Source organism: Gopherus evgoodei, chromosome 4, assembly GCF_007399415.2.
Source record: "Gopherus evgoodei ecotype Sinaloan lineage chromosome 4, rGopEvg1_v1.p, whole genome shotgun sequence".
Taxonomy (NCBI): domain Eukaryota; kingdom Metazoa; phylum Chordata; order Testudines; family Testudinidae; genus Gopherus; species Gopherus evgoodei.
In genome coordinates, this window is record NC_044325.1 from 30,847,873 (window position 1) to 30,866,370 (window position 18,498).

Sequence of the window (18,498 nt, forward strand, 5' to 3'; positions counted from 1 at the left end):
ATTTGTGGGTGCAAAAACTTGGGTATTGAAAACAGAGCCTTGTCATTTAAAAGGCTGTTTTTGAAACTCTGGCCCTAGAGATTGTGGAGTGAAAAAACCTTTATTCAGAGAACTGGATAGGACTTCCAAGGGTTTTGAACCCAGAAACAGCTCCTGAGGATTACAGGTGCAATGTGTTGTCTTTATAGTGATCCCAAAATGAAAAAGGGGCTTGGAGTTTTGAAAAATTGTGAACTTGGACCTTGCATAAACTACCTGCTAAGCAGAAGTAAGTAATAATACTTTCTCATCCTCTAATTTTATTCAAATCATTTCAATAGTCTTAGCTACCCAGGTCAGGTTAGCAAGCAGTGAGAAATAGCAGATACACTGTATCAAACAGCTGATTGCAATTATGTTCCATCATCTGTCAGAAGCACATAGGTCAAGGACAGCTTTTCCACAGAAAAGTGTGGATTATTAACAATTACTTCCATTTCCTGCTGCAGCTGATTCATGTCAGCTCAAAAAGAAAGAGTAGGGTGCCTGATACATATTCACTCTGGAAGTCAGATGGTGCAACAGCCTGATCTAAAGCCCATTGAAGTTAACAAGAGTCTTCCCATTGACTTCACTGGACTTGGGATCAGCCTGCAAAGCAGGTAACAGAATGAACAGACAGAAATTCAGTGGAACAAGCAAATATACTTTAACTTCCCATTTCTTCCTTGAGGAGCTTCACCTAAAAGAATATGAAATAGAAATGTATATAACTTTTCTGCCATTAAGCCCATCCACAATGGTGATGAACACAATGCCAGAATCTGTCTAGCACCAACCAAGTTTAAACAGTCCTGATCTCAGGCCCTCGTCTTGAGTGTGATCCACATGTCAACTACACTGATCTTAAATGGTCTTTTGTGAAACTATTTTCCTCTCACATACCATTATTTTAAATTATTCCTAACAGTATAATTATCCTAAAAGGAACGTGACATTTTACAGTGGAAAGAATAAATAAAGCATAGACCGTAATCTCACCCACATATACTAAAATTAGATGGACATCTTGTTTAAAAGGATTGAATCTTTCCTTTGGATGCATCATGATTAAGTTCAGTGGACCAAATCCTCTGCTGGGCGCAACTCCATTGATTTCAATGGAGTTATGCCAGTTTAAACTACCTGAAGATCTGTCCCACATATTCAGTGTGCTAATATCAACATCTGTCTATAGGAGGAAAAATAGCACTGAAAAAAAGAAAGAATCCAGTAAAACAGCCACTGAGACAGCACAATGATACATATTCAGGACTGAGAAATGCTGTAATGCAGAATACTTGTATTTGGGATCTGACTTGGCATGCTTGCCAGTGGACTTTCTGAGGCAGGATTTAACTCAGAAGTGACATACTGTACTTAGTGGTCTAGTCTTACTTCAATGCATAGAGAGCTCCAGAGTTCCATGTGTGCACTGAAGAGACCTTCATTTATTTATAGAATATTTATTTGTGCTGTTATAGCCATGAGACTTGACAGAAAGGGTTCCCCACACTGTCCTATAACTAGCATTTTGTAGGTACTGCTTTGAACAGCATCAGCGTAACCAAACTCACTAGCAGAGGGAAGTGCTCAGGTGACAGAGAGAAAGGAAAAACAACAATTAAGCAGTAGTCAATGAAGGAACAGAGTTCAGGAAAAGAACATTAATATTCTCTGTAGAGCCTGAGTAATAGGATAACAGTGGATTCTTTACACTTAGAAAATATCATTCATAAAAGATCTGAAAGAATTTTTAAGAATATGAAGAAAACCTCCCAATACCATTATAAGGAAGATCATCATCCCCATTTTACAGACAGGTAAATCAAGGCAAGAGAACTTTTGTAACTTACGCAAGATCAAAGAGAGATACAGTGAAAAAGCAAGGAATAAAATCCAGGAATCCTAATTATCACTCTCTTGCCCTAACAACTAACTACTCTTGGAAAACTTCATTTCAAATGGCTGAAATATTAGAGATAAAAGTGCAAGGACCATATTATGTCTTCCCATAGCAAAGTGGCCCATACTTAAATTCACCGGATAATCCATTATGAACTCATGTTATAAGTGTTGTTTTCTTGTAGAATACTATAAACATGTGAGGTCTAAAAACTTGCAGTGCACCTTTGAAAAGCAGTTACAGTTAGGTTTTTAATCTGGAGATAAAGATAATATGAGATGCATACCATATAGTTATTCATTAAAATGCATACTAAAGACACAGAATAGATTAAAACCCCTATTTAAATTGTCATCTTCCTTTTCCCTGTGACTAGATCAGACTGTGCTTGATCTAGTCCACACCAAAAAAAAAAATCCCAACCAAAACCACAAAAAAAACCCAGACATCCCTGCCTTGCAGATTTTATAATCTAAATAACACTTCCAACTCCTGATATGGTAGGGAGCTGTGTTCCCTAATCCAAAATGAACTATTTAATAAAGTTACAGAAAGGGTATTACTGTTTATGATTATTAATAGAAACATTCACATATTCCCATATCATGGCATTTCTGCCTCTCTTGGAGGCATGTTTGCTTAAGTTAGCTGAAGACACACCAGGAGATATGTCTTTTTTCAAACAGATTCCTAGAACTCTTTCTATGTAAATCCTCAAGATTTAAATATTTGAAGTATTTTTAATATTTTTTTACTGTATTGACAAGGTGGGTTTTTAAGATGCACCCACAGAGTTCTCTTTTTTTTTCCCTGAAAAAGAATCTGAGCTGGAGTTATTTCTCACCAGGTTAAATCCACAAAAGAAAACTTTCCAATATCCCAGAGCTATTTTGGTAAAGGTGTATCATCTACGCTTACTTGAGCTCCTTTGGAAGAAAAACATGGCTGTTTCTTAGTAAATATTCAGGCGACGTATAGAATGTTTAAATCTAAAACCACTAGCCAGAGTGGTTATAAGTCACCTGTTTTCTGAACTTGTCCTACAGTGTCCCAAGAAGACACAACAAGTATTATATTACCATTGGTCCAAGCACACCCAGGCCAAACAACTGTGGTCAACTAACACTAACTGTCTCTTTTTCCAACATGAAAGGAACAAAACAGTAATTTGAACTTGCACTAGAAGTGAGTACTCACTACATTTGCAGCTGCTATAGTTTCCCCAAAAAAAATTTCTTTTAGTGCATCTCTAGTCAAAAAGACAACAAAAATACCCGAAAACCTTTATGACATGCTTCTGAGTAAAGAGGAACTGGGAAATAGTCTGAGAAGCATATCAATTCCGAGATGGGTGGTTTGCCTCCAAAAGTCAATGAGAAACAGGCTTCACTGAAAGAAAACTGACTACAGAGACCAATTTGCAAAATGAGAATGGTCTACCTGGACTACCAGATCCATGAGAGGGGGTGGAGAAGAAAACAGAAGGATGGATAATAACTCTTCTCCTTTCCCGTCCCCATCCCTCCCAAAAATAATCAGATGGGAAAAGAGAGAATGAGAATACAGCCCTCTGAGGGTGCAGTAAATGCTCCCTAGTTTTTGCAAGTTATTTAGATTCCATACGGATGGGCACCTAAGAATACATAACTCAAATAAAAGATAGTGAAAGAAAAGGTCAGCACAAGTGCAAACACTTCCTAGCTAACTAAGAACAAAACTGGACATTTAGTTACAAGATATCTAGTAACAGTCTTTATACTCTGGACCCAGACCTCCTCTAAGTAGGTACAACTCTATTCATGTTTGCATCAGGCTTGAATCTGATGTTCCATGCCTTCTAGCTAGAAAGAAGAGTAAAGGTTAGAGATGAACAAAGAGCATTATACAATATTACTTTTAAATTTTACTATTAAATCCACACTGTACCATGTTCCTATGAACATTCACAGTGTGGCTTTCACAGATTCTAAGGTGAGAAGGGACCACTATGATCATCTAGTCCAACCTCCTGGAGAGCACAGATCATATAACTTCCCAAAAATAATTCCTAGAGTATATCTTTAGAAAAACGTCCCATCTTGACTGAAAAATTGTCAATATGGAGAATCCACCATGATCTTGTTAATTGTTCCAATGGTTGATTATTCTCACTGTTAAAAACATACACCTTATTTCCAGTCTGAATTTATCTAGCTACAACTTCCAGCCATTGCATTGTTATACCTCTGTCTGCTAGACTGAAGAGCTCACTATCAAATATATATCCCCACATAGGTACTTATAGATTGTGATCAAGTTACCCCTTAATCTTCTCTTTGTTAAGATAAACAAATTGAGCTCCTTGAGTCTATCACCATAAGGCATGTTTTCCAATCCTTTTGCAGTGATGCAATGACTAAGAAACAGTATCATTGTCAAGTATCAGAGGGAGTAGCCGTGATAGTCTGTATCCACAAAAACAACCAGGAGTCTAGTGGCGCCTTAAAGACTACAGATTTATTTGAGTGTAAGTTTTGGGGCAAAAAACCACTTCTTCAGATGCATGGAATGAAAATTACAGATACGAGCATAAATATACTGGCGCATGAAGAGAATAGAGTTACAAGTGGAGAACCAGTGATGACAAGACCAATTCAATCAGAGTGGATGTGGTCCACTCCCAATAACTGATGAGGAAGTGTCAATACCAAGAGAGGGAAAATTGCTTTTGTAGTGAGCCAGCCACTCCCAAGCCCAAATTAGTTTATTACATCTCTGCCATCATTTGGAATTACAAACTGTGATTCACCTGTACATATATTTTACCTGCTTTAACCTCTCAATCACTCTCATTTTTTTCTCTTAGGGTACGTCTACACTACAGGATTATTCCGATTTTACATAAACCGGTTTTGTAAAACAGATTGTATAAAGTCAAGTGCACACGGCCACACAAAGCACAAGAATTCGGTGGTGTGCGTCCATGTACCGAGGCTACCGTCGATTTCTGGAGTGTTGCACTGTGGGTAGCTATCCCGTAGCTATCCCATAGTTCCCGCAGTTGCCCCGACCGACTGGAATTCTGGGTTGAGATCCCAATGCATGATGGTGCAGAAACAGTGTCGCGGGTGATTCTGGGTAAATGTCGTGAAATTCTGGGTAAATGTCCTCCGTGAAAGCAACGGCAGACAATCATTTCGCACCCTTTTTCCCTGGATTGCACTGGCAAACGCCATAGCATGGAAACCATGGAGCCCGTTTTGCCTTTTGTCACTGTCACCGTATGTGTACTGGATGCCACTGACAGAGGCGGTACTGCAGCACTACACAGCAGCATTCATTTGCCTTTGCAAGGTAGCAGAGACGGTTACCAGTCGTTCTGTACCGTCTGCTGTGCCATTGTAAATTGGCGATGAGATGACGGTTATCAGTCGTTCTGTACCGTCTGCTGCTGTCATGGGTGCTCCTGGCTGACCTTCGCTGAGGTCGGCCGGGAGCGCAAAGACAAAAATGGGAATGACCCCCCGGGTCATTCCCTCCTTTATGTTGTATCTAAAAATAGAGTCAAACCATTTAATGGGACTAAATCAGGGAGCCTGGATAATCTCCATCCAAGAATATTAAAGGAACTGGCACGTGAAATTGGAAGCCTAATAGCAAGGATTTTTAAGGAATCTATAAACTCAGGGGTTGTACCCTATGACTGAAGAATTGCCAATATAGTTCCTATGCCTAGAAAGGGGAAAAAAGTGATCCAGGAAACTACAGGCCTGTTAGTCTGACCTCAGTTGTATGAAAGATCTTGGAACAAAGTTTGAAAGAGAAAGTAGTGAACAGTAATCGAAATAAATACAACATGGTTTTACAAAAAGTAGGATCACGCCAGACCACCTAATTTCCTTCTTTGAGAAGATAACTGATTTTTTAGACAAAGGAAATGCAGTAGACCTCATCTACCTGGATTTCAGTAACATATCTGATACAGTTTCACACGGGAAATTATTAGTTAAATTGGAAAAGATGAGGATTAATATAAGAATTGAAAGGTAGATAAGGAATTAATTAAAGGGGAGACTATAATGGGTCATACTGACAGGTAAATTGTCAGGCTGGAGAGAGGTTCCTAGTGGAATTCCTCAAGAACCAGTCTTGGGGCCAATCTTATTTAACACTGTCATTAATAACCTTGGCACAAAAAGTGTGAGTGTGCTAATAAAATTTGCGGATGACACAAAGTTGAGAGGTATAGCCAATAAGGAGGAGAACCAGAATATCATACAAGAAGAACTGGATGATCTTGCAAACTGGGGTTGTTGTGATTCAAGGAGTTTGAATCACAGTGATCTTCCAGGGTAACCCAGGGAGGGAAAGCCTAGGAGACGCACTGGTGAGGGAAAGAGTTTACTTTCCTTGTGTTAAGATCCAGGGGGGTCTGGGCCTTGGGGGTCCCCGGGCAAGGTTTTGGGGGGACCTAAGTGTACCAGGCACTGGAATTCCTGGTTGGTGGCAGTTTATCAGATCTAAGCAGGTAATTAAGCTTAGAGGAATTCTTGCTGGTACCCCAACTTTTGGACTCTAAGGTTCAGATTGGGGAAAGATACCATGACAGGAGTAATAGAAATGGGATGAAATTTAATAGTACAAAGTGCAAGGTCATGCATTTAGGGACGAACAATAAGATTTTTGTCTATAAGCTAGGAACTTATCAGTTGGAAGCAACAGGAGAGAAGGGAGACCTGGGTGTATTGGTTGTCACAGGATGACTATGGTCTGTCAATGTGATTCGGGAAAAAGCCTAATGCTGTCCTAGGATGGATCAGGCAAGGTATTTCAGTAGAGACGGGGAAGTGCTAGTAACCTTATACAGGCACTGGTGAGACCTCATCTGGAATACTGTGTACAATTCTGGTCTCCCATGTTTAAGAAAGATTAATTCAAAGTGGAAAAGGTGCGGAGAAGGGCTACTAGGAATGGAAAAACTAACTTATGAGAGGAGACTCAAAGAACATGGCTTGTTTAGCCTAACCAAAAGAAGGACGAGGTGAAATATGATTCCTCTCTATAAATACATAAGAGGGATAAATACCAGGGAAGGAGAGTGTGATACTACACTCCATATTCTTCATAGAGATATGGTTATGATATGATTATGGCATAACTAAAATGTATTTTATGCAAGGTGGGTCATATGAGATATCATTGGAAAGAATATGATTTACTGAATATGATTAACCTGTTGTATGCAGGATCATTTTTGCATCTCAAGTTAGGAATATTGTCTATGCATCTATTACAAATGTGTTTATCCCTGGGGAACACCCACTAGACAGAATGAAATCAGTCTGGATAGTCGGTTGGGAAGGGCCATTAGGGAAAACAATAGGTCATTGAAGATGCTAATTTCCCACCAAGAAGTCTTCCTGGGGACGCTACAAACAGCCTCTAAGTTATGGCTGCAGGGACATGTGACCAAGTAACCTGGTACTGGACTCCATGATAATATTAGTATTTTTCCACTGACTGGGGGTGGAAATCACACTGGGAGACAAAGGATTCCCGCCATATGTAAAAACTATTTAAGGCAGGGGATTGACTCATCGTGGTTCATATCTTCATTGACTCACTGCCCAAGAAACACTTCTGGGAAAACACTGAGAAGAAAAGTCTGACTAGAGGAGAAGGACTGAGCCCAGGCAAGAGGATTGTCTAGACTGTTAAAGGAATATCTGGAGTTTTAAGCTGCAAGCCAGTGCAGCTTGGCTTCAAGAATCTCTGCAATCTACCTAAAACAACATTTAGGGTAAGAATTTGCTACTTATAACCTGTTTCTTTAGTATACTAAGCTTAAATTGCATATTTGTTTTATTTTCTAGGTAATCTGCTTTGATCTGTTTGCTATTCCTTACAATCACTTAAAAACCTCTCTCTTGTAGTTAATAAATTTGTTTTGTTTTTTCTAAAACCAATGTGTGTGGAAATCATACACTGGGGCAGAATGCTGTGTATATCCCTCTCTACATTGAGGGAAGGGGTGAATTTCATGAGTTTATGCTGTACAGTTCTCTGTGTAAAGCAAGACAGTACAATTTTGGATTATCCTCTAGAAGGGTGTGTGCACTTGAGTACTGGGCAATTCCTTAGCTGAGTTGTCCCATACAGAGCTGATCTCAGCATCTGTGTGTATAGCTGCACCTGAATGTGTCCCTACCTGTATGTGTGCTGGTAAAGTGCAATCTGAAGCCTGGGAAAGGCCTTGACAAGCTGCATAGCAGTGCAGTGTAAAGGGAACCCAGGCTGGTGGGTCAGGCGGGCTCAGTGGTACCTCAGTTCCAAGTGGCACCCTGGGGAGGAGTGGGGAGAAACCCATCACAGAGAGGAGTTATTTAAGTTAAGCACTAATGTATAAATAAGAACAAATGGCTATAAAACTGGCCATCAACAACTTCAGGCTTGAAATTAAGGGAAAGTTTCTAACTATCAGAGGAGTGAAGTTCTCGAACAGCCTTCCAAGGGAAGCAGTGGGGCAAAAACCTAACTAGCTTCAAGACTGAACTTGATTAGTTTATGGAGGGAATGGTATGAAGGGACTGCCTACGATGGCATGTGGCCCATTGGCATCTGCCAGTAGCAAAAATCCCCAGTGGCTGGAGACAGGATACTAGATGGGGAGGCTCTGAGTTAACTGGGAAAGAATTTTCTGTAGTATCTGCCTGGTGAGCCATGCCCACATGCTCAGGGTCTAACTGATTCCCATATTTGGGGTCGGGAAGGAATTTCCCCCCATCAGATTGGCAGAGACCCTAGGGGGGTTTCGCCTTCCTTTGCAGCATGGGACACAGGTTACTTGAAGGTTTAAACTAGCGAAAATGGTGAATTCTCTGCAACTTGAAGTCTCTATTTTGAGGACTTCAGTAACTTAACCAGATGTTAAGAGTCTATTTCAGTCTATTGTTTCTCTAGACTAAATATTTTGAGCATTTTTTTGAGGGGGGGGAATTACTTGACATTCAACACAATTTAAATTACTCTTTGTATCCCCACAGCTAGCATTCAATGGCAAATAAATGGCAAAGGGTGTGTTCTTAAAATGATCTTCTATGGAAGACACAGCACAGTTAGTTATAGGGAGAGCAGTGATTTTATAAACTCTGTTGCATATGACAGTCCATAAGAAAGCAATTTTTAATTAACTGAGACATTTGACTCAGGAGTCCCCATATTATTCCAAAGACTGGCAAGGCTAAATACTGAAGAACATAGGCTAAGGTCTCAGACTGGCAAGTTCTATCCAAAGCTGATATGGAAAAATGAGTATGTTTTGAAAGAGCTCTGAAATCTAAATTAGAATCCACTAAATGTTAACTCTGGGAAATAACACTGCAGGGTTTTACACATTTCTAGTGCTCCCATCACAGTGGTATCTAGATGCCAAGTTCTTTTTCTACCTTCCATTCAATATGGTATTTGTACAAGTCTTCCTCTGAGGGAATAACCATATCTTTGGCTAAAGATGTCACTGCAGCATTAATTTTTTTTATTAGAAGCTCATTTATCTCTCAAGCCTGGAAAGCATCTCTCTCTCAAGGGGGATAGTGGCGTACAGTGCAGCTGCTGCCCCATCTTCCCTACTCCATCTCACCAGTTCCTGATTGTACAGAAGGCCATCCAATGTCTGTGAGAACAGGGGGAATCTGCAACAGTTTTACCTCTTCCCTGTCTCTAGGGTTAAGAGGCTTCTCAGGAGCATGGTGCTACTCTCCACTCTATATAGTGGAGTCACTCTCAACTACCTTTCAAAGTTCAGCTATGACAAATATTTAATTACCTTTGACTTTTTATAGACTCGCTTGTTGCATTTAAAATATTTTAAAGTCATCAATATAAACAAAGATAATATTTTCACAGAACTGAATTTAATAAAAAGCTATTTAGCACTCACTGAAGGAAAAGTTCTCTTTGGATTTTTTGCTTCACTAACTTCTTATCAGTGAATTTATTTGCATAACAGAAACAATGTCAGACAACTAATTTATGCAAATAAATGGATCAATAATGCATCTTCAGTATTGCAGCTTACAAAATAAGAACAAAAAGTTGTTAGGCTATAATCACAAGCATGCCTAAGAACATAAAAGAAAAGTGAAGAGAAAGAAAGTCTTGTTTATTATGTTAATATTTGCAACTTGATGCAGATAAAAGAATATTTTGCTACATTGCTGAATACAACAATTGGATATTTCAAAATCCTGCATAGGCACCATGGCCACAAAATGTGAAGTCCTATGTTTTGAAGCAGTTTTACCAGTTCTCATAACCTTAAATACTGCAAGACTTGCAATGAAATTATATTAAAAGCTTCAGCTCCTGGAGTTGTACACTTAAATGAAAATCTCAGCTCTTACCTACAACAAAAAGAAGGCAAACAAAAAAACCAAGATTTATTATTAGTAAAATCTCATGATTTTTGAATTGCTTGATGTTAGCAACAATGTAAATTTATAAAAGTTCACTAAAATTTGCAAATAAACCCAGTGATCTAAGATGTCTGTGATAAGGTAGTGTTCTGCAGTTATTGTGCTTATATAAACATGCTAAGGTTCTAAGAGTTGCATTAATTCATATCTATAACAGGTTTTCCTTAGTCTACAATAATCTTCGGCGTTAAATGCTTTGCTAAAATATAGTGATTTTTTTAAAACTGTGAGACAAGATGCTTCCTACTACGAAGCATGTTCCCAAAAGGGTGAATAATTGAACCTTCTAACTTGATAACATATTATTCCTCTGTCATTTTCAATACAACAGAAATGGCAAGTCCCAGAAGCTTTCAAAATAAGCAAGCATAAAGAAAACAAACCAGAGTAGCAGAATACAATACTCTACATCAGGGGTTGGCAACCTTTCAGAAATCGTGTGTCGAATCTTCATTTATTCACTCTAATTTAAGGTTTCGCGTGCCAGTAATACATTTTAACCTTTTGAGAAGGTCTCTTTCTATAAGTCCATAATATATAACTAAACTATTGTTGTATGTAAAGTAAATAAGGTTTCAAAATATTTAAGAAGCTTCATTTAAAATTAATTTAAAATGCAGTGTCCCCCCGACTGGTGGCCAGGACATGGGCAGTGTGAGTGCCACTGAAAATCAGCTCATGTGCCGCCTTGGGCACGCGTGCCATAGGTTGCCTATCCCTGCTATACATGCAGTAAAGTAAGACCACTAGGGAAATTTATCACAGAAGGCTTCAGAAAATAATCACAGACTAGCATGCATGCCAGTGATAGATACTATCCCAATACCAAATCAAATATCTTTGCAACAAATAATATGCACCTTTTAACAGTCATAATCCATCACTGCATATCATGCTGACCAATACTGTCTCATTGTTTAGCTGGGTTCTCTTATCTGTCTATATCCATCTGTTGTCTCCTGTATCAAACTTAGATTGTAAGCTCCTTAGGATAGGGACAGTCTTTTTGTTCTGTGTTTGTACATCACCTAGCACAAGGGGGTCTTGGTCCATGTTTAGGGCTTCTAACTGCTACAATAATACAAATAATAAATAATAATTATCATCATTTTGCTATTGACATTATGCCCCAAAGTAATTAAGGATGTTACTTAGCTGCCAATACCTCTGTGAGACAGACAAGTTTTATTTCCCCCATTTTACAGGTGTGCAAACTTAGACTGGGGAGTTAAATGACTTGCCCAAAGGGAATCAGTGTCAGATGTTATTACATTTAATGACTTCCTGATTCGGAGCCACATGATCATTCCACTAGACCAGAAGTGGGCAAACTTTTTTGCCTGAGGGCCACATCAGGTTCCGAAACTGTATTGTCAGGGGTTGGGGGGGTTGATAGGGGTTGGGGCAGTCAGAGGACGTGGGGAGTTGGATGGGGGTGGGGTGTCCCGGGAGGGGGCGGTCAGGGAACAATGAGCAGGTGGGGTGGACGGGTCAGGGTTCTGAGGGGGGCAGTAGGGAGCGGGAAGTGGGAGGGGGTGGATAGGGGTAGGGGCCTGGCTGTTTGGGGAGGCTCAGCCTTCCCTGCTCAGGGTGTAGTGTATTAAATTGCTCCCCATAGGAATGTGCTACTTACAGAGCACCAGGACTGGCAGTTGTAAGTAGTACACTGTAAGTAGCACATTCCTACGGGGAGCAATTTAATACACTACATATGGCGGTTCTCACAGCCAAACTGCCCAGCAGAAACTTCCAGCCCCGCCGCCCAGAGCACTGGAGAAACAGAGAGCTCAGGCTGCAGGGAAGGAGCCGGGGGCTAGCCTCCCCAGCTGAGAGCTCAAGAGCCGGGCAAGATGGTCCCATGGGCCGGATGTGGCCAGCGGGCCATAGTCTGCCCAGGTCTGCACTAAACCATGCTGCCTTTCAATTATTGCACCAGTTATTTAAACCCAGTTCTCCAAAACACTGATTATCTGAAATTATAAAACATCTGCTTAACACCAGAATTTCATTTTTCAAAATTTGACTGTTCTCAAAAGTCACTTGGGTAAGGGAGGATTTACCTGCAAATATATATATATATATAAATTTAGAGCACAAGTTTTCCCTTTGTAGAAACAATGTAGACAAGACAATCAAAGTTACCAAAAAAAAAAAAAAGTACTGTTGAGTCAACAAAACAAAAATCTGTTCACAGGCAGTGATCAAACTAGAATTAAAATAAAACAAGATCCTCATGAAAGTAATACATCACCAAAAGCAGATCAGTGTTATTTGAATTGCAGTAGCACCTAGAGGCTCCAATCAAGGATTGGGGCTCCAGTATATTATGCACTATATACACACAATCAGCGCTTAAAGGGGCCTGAAAAAAAGTGTGTGGAGTGTCTCATTACCCACATATCTACCCATGCTCCTGGCCTAGCAATTAATTGCACCCCAAAAATCAATCCTGCCCTTTACAGTCCACCATCAGTTCTGCACTTGAAACCCATATTCATGTTACCCCTATCAATTCTGCCTAAAATATGAAGAGAGCAAGTACAACTAGACCTGAAAAATAGGCACTGATTGATGAGACAGATAAGAAAGCTGAGGAATTAAGACATCATCATAGAGTATGCGGGGAAATTCAGTAGAAGAAAACACAGTAATTCATGCATCAAAAATCTCAGACAACTAAAATGTTACTATTGTTCTCCACAAGAAAGGTGACAACATCTAACTGCAGACTAGCGATTCAGTAGCAAAGGACTTGAGAAAAATAACTCTGAGCACAACAAAAATTACATTAGCATGTAGGAAATAATATTAAAATATTGTTTGTTTTGTTTTAAGAGACTAAAGTATGCTGTAATGTGAGGATTCAGACAATACTCTCGCTTTCAGGTGCTTTTTATTATTATCAAATATTTATATTATTGCAGCATCTAAATGCCTCAGGCAGGATTGGAGCCCTATTGTGCTAGGTATTGTACAAACACATTACTATTTAAAGGACCAAGAACTACTCACAATAAAGTTAAGCATCCATATATGTGTTTGCTGGATCAGGGCCCTAAGACGATAAGTTGACAATAGGAAAGATAGAGCAAGTGGGATACAATCATAATATAAAATATACTTTTACATATATATACACATTAAAATGGAATTTCTTAAATTATTATGAACAGACAAAGCATCAACTTTCTCCATCTGGAACTCAACCCAGTCCTCACTAAATTGATTAATTTTTCATAGATATCCGTGCCTATGCACAAGGACCAGCATGGAAGAAGGTACATAGACCTCGGAGTGAAAAGCTGACATCACTGGCAAAGAGGAATAGGTGGGGATGGGAGGGGAGACAATATGATATAATAGATAAGAATATTGGAGACAAAAATACATCGTGAGATATAGATAGGATACCACTTCTGCTACAGGCTGGGTGCCATTCCAGCTCCTTTTTTCCCCACTTTAGCCCACCCATCATAAGAGGGGAAATTTCTTCCATGGGATCAAATGACAAAAGCTTCCACTAGATAAACATATATACCCTAGACAGTTTTATTACAATGAGAAACCATTTCATAAAAAAGCTTATCAAGTATAGATGAAAGCTACTTAAACAATACAAGGACTACAATTAGATAGACATACAAACATCTTTGCAAGACAAAAAAGTATGTCCCTTGGAACAGCTGGGCAGGTCACAGAGAAAAGAGAAAAGAAAGTCAAGAAGAGTCCAAGGGCAGGTTGAAAAGCAACTAGCAAAATGAAAGATATGACAATGAGGCTCTTTCTTACCGTTTAGCCAGACAGTGTTCCAATAATGACATATTGTTGGAAACATGATCTTTAATCAGGAAAGGAAGAAAAAAAATTGCCATCACGCAGAAAAGAAACTAGTGATTGTTATGATATAATGACCTAAAACACTTATAACTACAAAGTAGAGCTCTGATCCCTATTCTCCTGTACTTCCATTGGAATCAATAGGACTACTCATATAAGTGCATTAGTAAACACTGCAAGATCAGACCTTTAATAATTAGAACATTCAAAATAATAAAAATAAGCCACAGCTAAAATTTATTACCAAAAGTACAGCAGATGGCCTAAAATGCAGGCCTACAAATACTGCCCAGCAGACCAGACCCCCCCCCCCAAAAAAATAGGGAAGTAAAAAACATACTGAAAATTTTGAAAACAAGCATGGACTCAGAGAGCACTAAAGATAGCTGACAGATTAATTGTGAGGAAGCTAGCAGCTGGCTCTCCAATTACTGAGTATTGTATAAAAGTATATATTTAAATCAAAATCCTTCAGAACACTTATCCCCTCAAAGCTGACATCTGTAGTAGAGTCAAAAGAGATCTGGGTTTGAAACAATTATAATTTAAAACAATTAAGCAACAGTAACTAGACACTTTCGGAAACTGGAAGAGGGTAAAATGAGAAACAAGAGCATAGTTAAATATTAAAATAATCTGTTAAATACTATTTTCTTAGGACTGTGAGATTGATCTCTCAAACAGTCCCCCTCTTTATACTGCCGAGAAGCATGCAATAAACTCAAACTGCTCTGTTCCATGTCTGCATAATCATTGCTCTTGCTATAGAGCAAATATGAAGTTAGTCACAGATGGCTCTCTTTAATACCAACACTCAGCTCAGTGAACCTTGCAAAACCAATTACAAGGCAAAAAAAAAATGAAGTACAACTCATTAACGGAGAGAGCCATCTCAGGAACGTACTCAGCAAACAAATACTTGTAGGTCTATAGCAGTATACTGTCCAATGCCAGTTTGTGTAAGTTTAACAAAATGATAAGGTAACACACCTATTTTATCTTGCTTCTATTTGTAATCATCCAAACAGTAAGAAGAATAAAACCAAGAAATGTTAGAGACAGAAAACACAAGGTAACAGAAATAGGGGACTAAAATAAAAACTGGACATTGTCAATATGGACGGCAACATCTCACAACAATATTTTAGGTGATACCTGAGTAGATACACAGCTCTTTCAATATCGTTGAGTTCTTCATCAACTGTCAATCTCTCTATTTCTTCTGGTGTCTATCGAGTGTGAAATACAAAATATGATTTTAAAATACATTACTGTTTCCCTGTTTTAGTTGTCTTATAACAACCCTTTTTCCCCAACCTCCTGAGATAATTACATGGTTTCTAGGAATTTCACCCTTAAAATTTCAAATAAGGCTTCAAATTCAGTCAGATAAATCTTTAGCCAGAAATATGTTAGTGACTCTAATAAGAGTCTGTTCTAACATTAATTCTTATACTATATATTTCATCCATATTTAAATTAACATAGACATATGAAAGTTACTGTAAACATCAACTACCTTTTCTCTATTTTTTCTTACTTGTTTTTGTTTATATCTAGAAACATTAACTAAACAGAATTCAAGAATGTTAATTTCACCACAACTGAAAACAATTTTTAAAATAAGGTGCTCCCAGAGCAGCCAGCTATGCACAAATACAAGCCTGAAATAATTCTAACTGGATTTTAAAGCATCATTCTGGTTTTAAAGTCTATACCTTTAAACTCCTGCGCACCGGCCGTTCGATAATAGTAAGTTCCTGCAGGTCTTCTATGTACCCAAATAAATTGTTCTGACTAAAATCCATTTTGGAGGAGATGATTAAAGGATGCACGTAATAACTACAGCCCTTGGCAAGCCATGATCCATCCAAGCCTCACATTGCATTCAGTAGGAGAGGAGAGAGTCCACGCAACATCCCCTTCCACCGATGGACTTGAGTGTCGAGCAGTGACTGCCTCTTCCACATAGAAAGCTGCTGAGCCCACACCACTCAGGAGGGGCCTCAGCAAACACAATGCGGCACCAGCACAACCTACTGCTCCTTCTCTGTGAGCATCACTCGGCTCTGAACACAACCTCCTGGAAGGAAACTTTCTCCAGCTGTTTTACTTCCCTTAGTCCCTCCAGCGTCTGCAGGCAGCGGCAGGCACCAGCATTCCCACCCTTCGCTCCGCGTGCCCTGCTGTAGGTGGAAGGGGGGCGGTTGCTTCGACTTTCTTCTCCACGCAGAAGCGATGCTCTTCTCTTCAGGAGGGGGGGCGGTGCAGGAGGCAAGCTGTGTCGGGGGCGGCGGCCCCTCTCCTGTGGTAGGCAGCAGCCAAGGGATCGGGCTGAAGGGCGCAGTTGTTTGTGGAGCTTCTGTGTAAAGGGGGCAGATGGGGGCAAGTCCCCTAAAAGGGGAGGTTGGGGGGCAGTTGGCCCTTCTGCCGCAGGCCCCCCAAGAGCGGTGGCTGGGGAGCAGTCCCTGCAAGAGGAGATGTTGGCGGGCGCGGTTAGGCCCCGCTCCCCTTGCGCATCCCCGGGTCTTTATCCGCCAGGGTAGGTCACCAGCGAGGGGGATGCGGCGCCATCGCCCCGGGACGGCCCTCGGGCAGGACAGTGGCTTTCCAAGCGCCGGGCTGCGCGCCCTTCTCCGGCGAGGCCTCCGCGAAGCGCAGAGCCGCAGCTCAACGACCGAGAGCAGGGCAGGAGCCGCCTCCAGCACCGCGGAGCTGGTCGCCGGGGCAACGCGCCGCTACAGCAGCCTTCGCGGGGCAAAAGAGTTGCCCGAGCACGGCAATATCCGAACGCGGTGGGGGATACGGTGAGGGGCGCCGGCGCCACTCCCCCGCCGCAGGTCACCCCGGAATGCGAGGGCTCGATCTCTAGGAGCCAGGCGACTCCCGCCGGCCGGGAGCGGGGCTCACGCTTGTCTCACACAGCCCCGTGTCACGGCTCTCCTCACACCCGATGGCAGAGCGCTCGGCTCTCTCACACTCACCCAGCCCCAGCCCTGTGTCAGGGCTCGCCTCCATGCCACCCACACCCGATGACGGGCTCTCCTCTATCGCACACCCCCACACACCTGTGTCTGGGTTCTTCTCCCTCACCACCCCAGTGTCAGAGCTCTCTCCGCCATCTCACATTCACACACACACACACCCCCTGTCGGGGCTCTTTCCTCCTTCGGTCCCATCCTCCTTCCCCCCACATATTGTCTAAGATCTCACTCCCGCCCCCAAGAAAAATGTCAGGGCTCTTTCCTCCTCCCACCACCACCTCTCTCTCTCTCTCTCTCTCTCACATGCACACACACAATGTCAGGGCTCTCACCTCCATCACACACCTCACAACCACACGCAAATAATGGCAGAGCTCTCCACCATCACACACCCCTATTTCACGGCTCTCCTCCATGTCACCCCCGCCCCCATATCCAGTGTCAAAGCTCTCTCCTCCATCTCTCTTTCACATACACACACACAGTGAGAGCGCTCTCTTCCATCAGATACACACACACACACACACACCAGTATGAGAACTCTCTTCTCACACACACTTATACACAGAACACATCTGGGCTTTCTCCTCCAACACATGCACACATATAGAGCATCAGGTCTGTCCTATCTTATAGATCACTACACCATCAGCAATAGGACTCATGTCCCCAGTGGCAGGGCTCTGACCCATCATACCCCTCTTCCCCCCAATGGCAGTACTCCTCCATCACACAGCTAGTGCCCCATGCTCTGGGTGTCCCTAAATCTTGGACTGCCAGAAGCCGGGGTAGGACCATAGGGATTGGATCACTCAATAAATTTCCCTGTTCTGTTCATTCCCTCTGAAGCATCTAGTACCAGCCACTGTTGGAAGGCAGAATACTGAGCTAGCTAGACCATTGGTCTGACCCAGTATTGCCGTTCTTATGTTCAACGTCAGAGTGTTCCTCGCAAGTAGGGCTCTGTGTCTGCAGGGGCGGCTCTATGTTTTTTGCCCCCCCCAGCCCAAGCACGGCAGTCAGGCGGCCTTTGGCAGCATTTCTGCGAGAGGTCCTCCAGTCACACGGATTCGGTGGCAGTTCTGTGGGTGATCTGCCGATCCCGTGCCTTCATTGTACCCATCACTGAATTGCTGCTGAAACCGCAGGACCAGCGGACCTCCCGCACAAGCACTGCTGAAGGCTGCCTGACTGCCACTCTCACAGCAACTGGCAGCCCGCGCCCCGCGGCTTGCCACCCCAGGCATGCGCTTGCTGCACTGGTGCCTGGAGCTGCCCCTGTGTGTCTGTCATGGAGGTC

At 41.6% G+C, this 18,498-nt stretch overlaps 1 protein-coding gene and 1 long non-coding RNA gene across 3 annotated transcripts in view; one reads left to right on the top strand and one right to left on the bottom strand.

Moving 5' to 3' along the window:
• The window catches only part of PPP4R4 (protein phosphatase 4 regulatory subunit 4), a 115,795-nt gene extending 98,441 nt beyond the window's left edge, over positions 1–17,354 (bottom strand). Inside the window, exons 1-2 of one of the 2 annotated variants that reach the window (XM_030558847.1) lie at positions 15,933–17,354; positions 15,370–15,443 (exon numbers count right to left, since the gene is read on the bottom strand). In XM_030558847.1, coding sequence (XP_030414707.1) covers positions 15,370–15,443; positions 15,933–16,022 — 164 coding nt within the window. In that variant the 5' untranslated portion in view covers positions 16,023–17,354. Of the gene's footprint in view, positions 1–15,369; positions 15,444–15,932 lie in introns of those variants that run through there. The other variant, XM_030558850.1, reaches the window with a different exon arrangement.
• On the top strand, positions 3,495–12,246 carry LOC115649818. The gene is made up of 3 exons (XR_003999939.1): positions 3,495–3,505; positions 11,755–11,765; positions 12,169–12,246. It is a non-coding gene; the product is annotated as an uncharacterized LOC115649818 (long non-coding RNA).
• Positions 17,355–18,498: the final 1,144 nt, after the last annotated feature.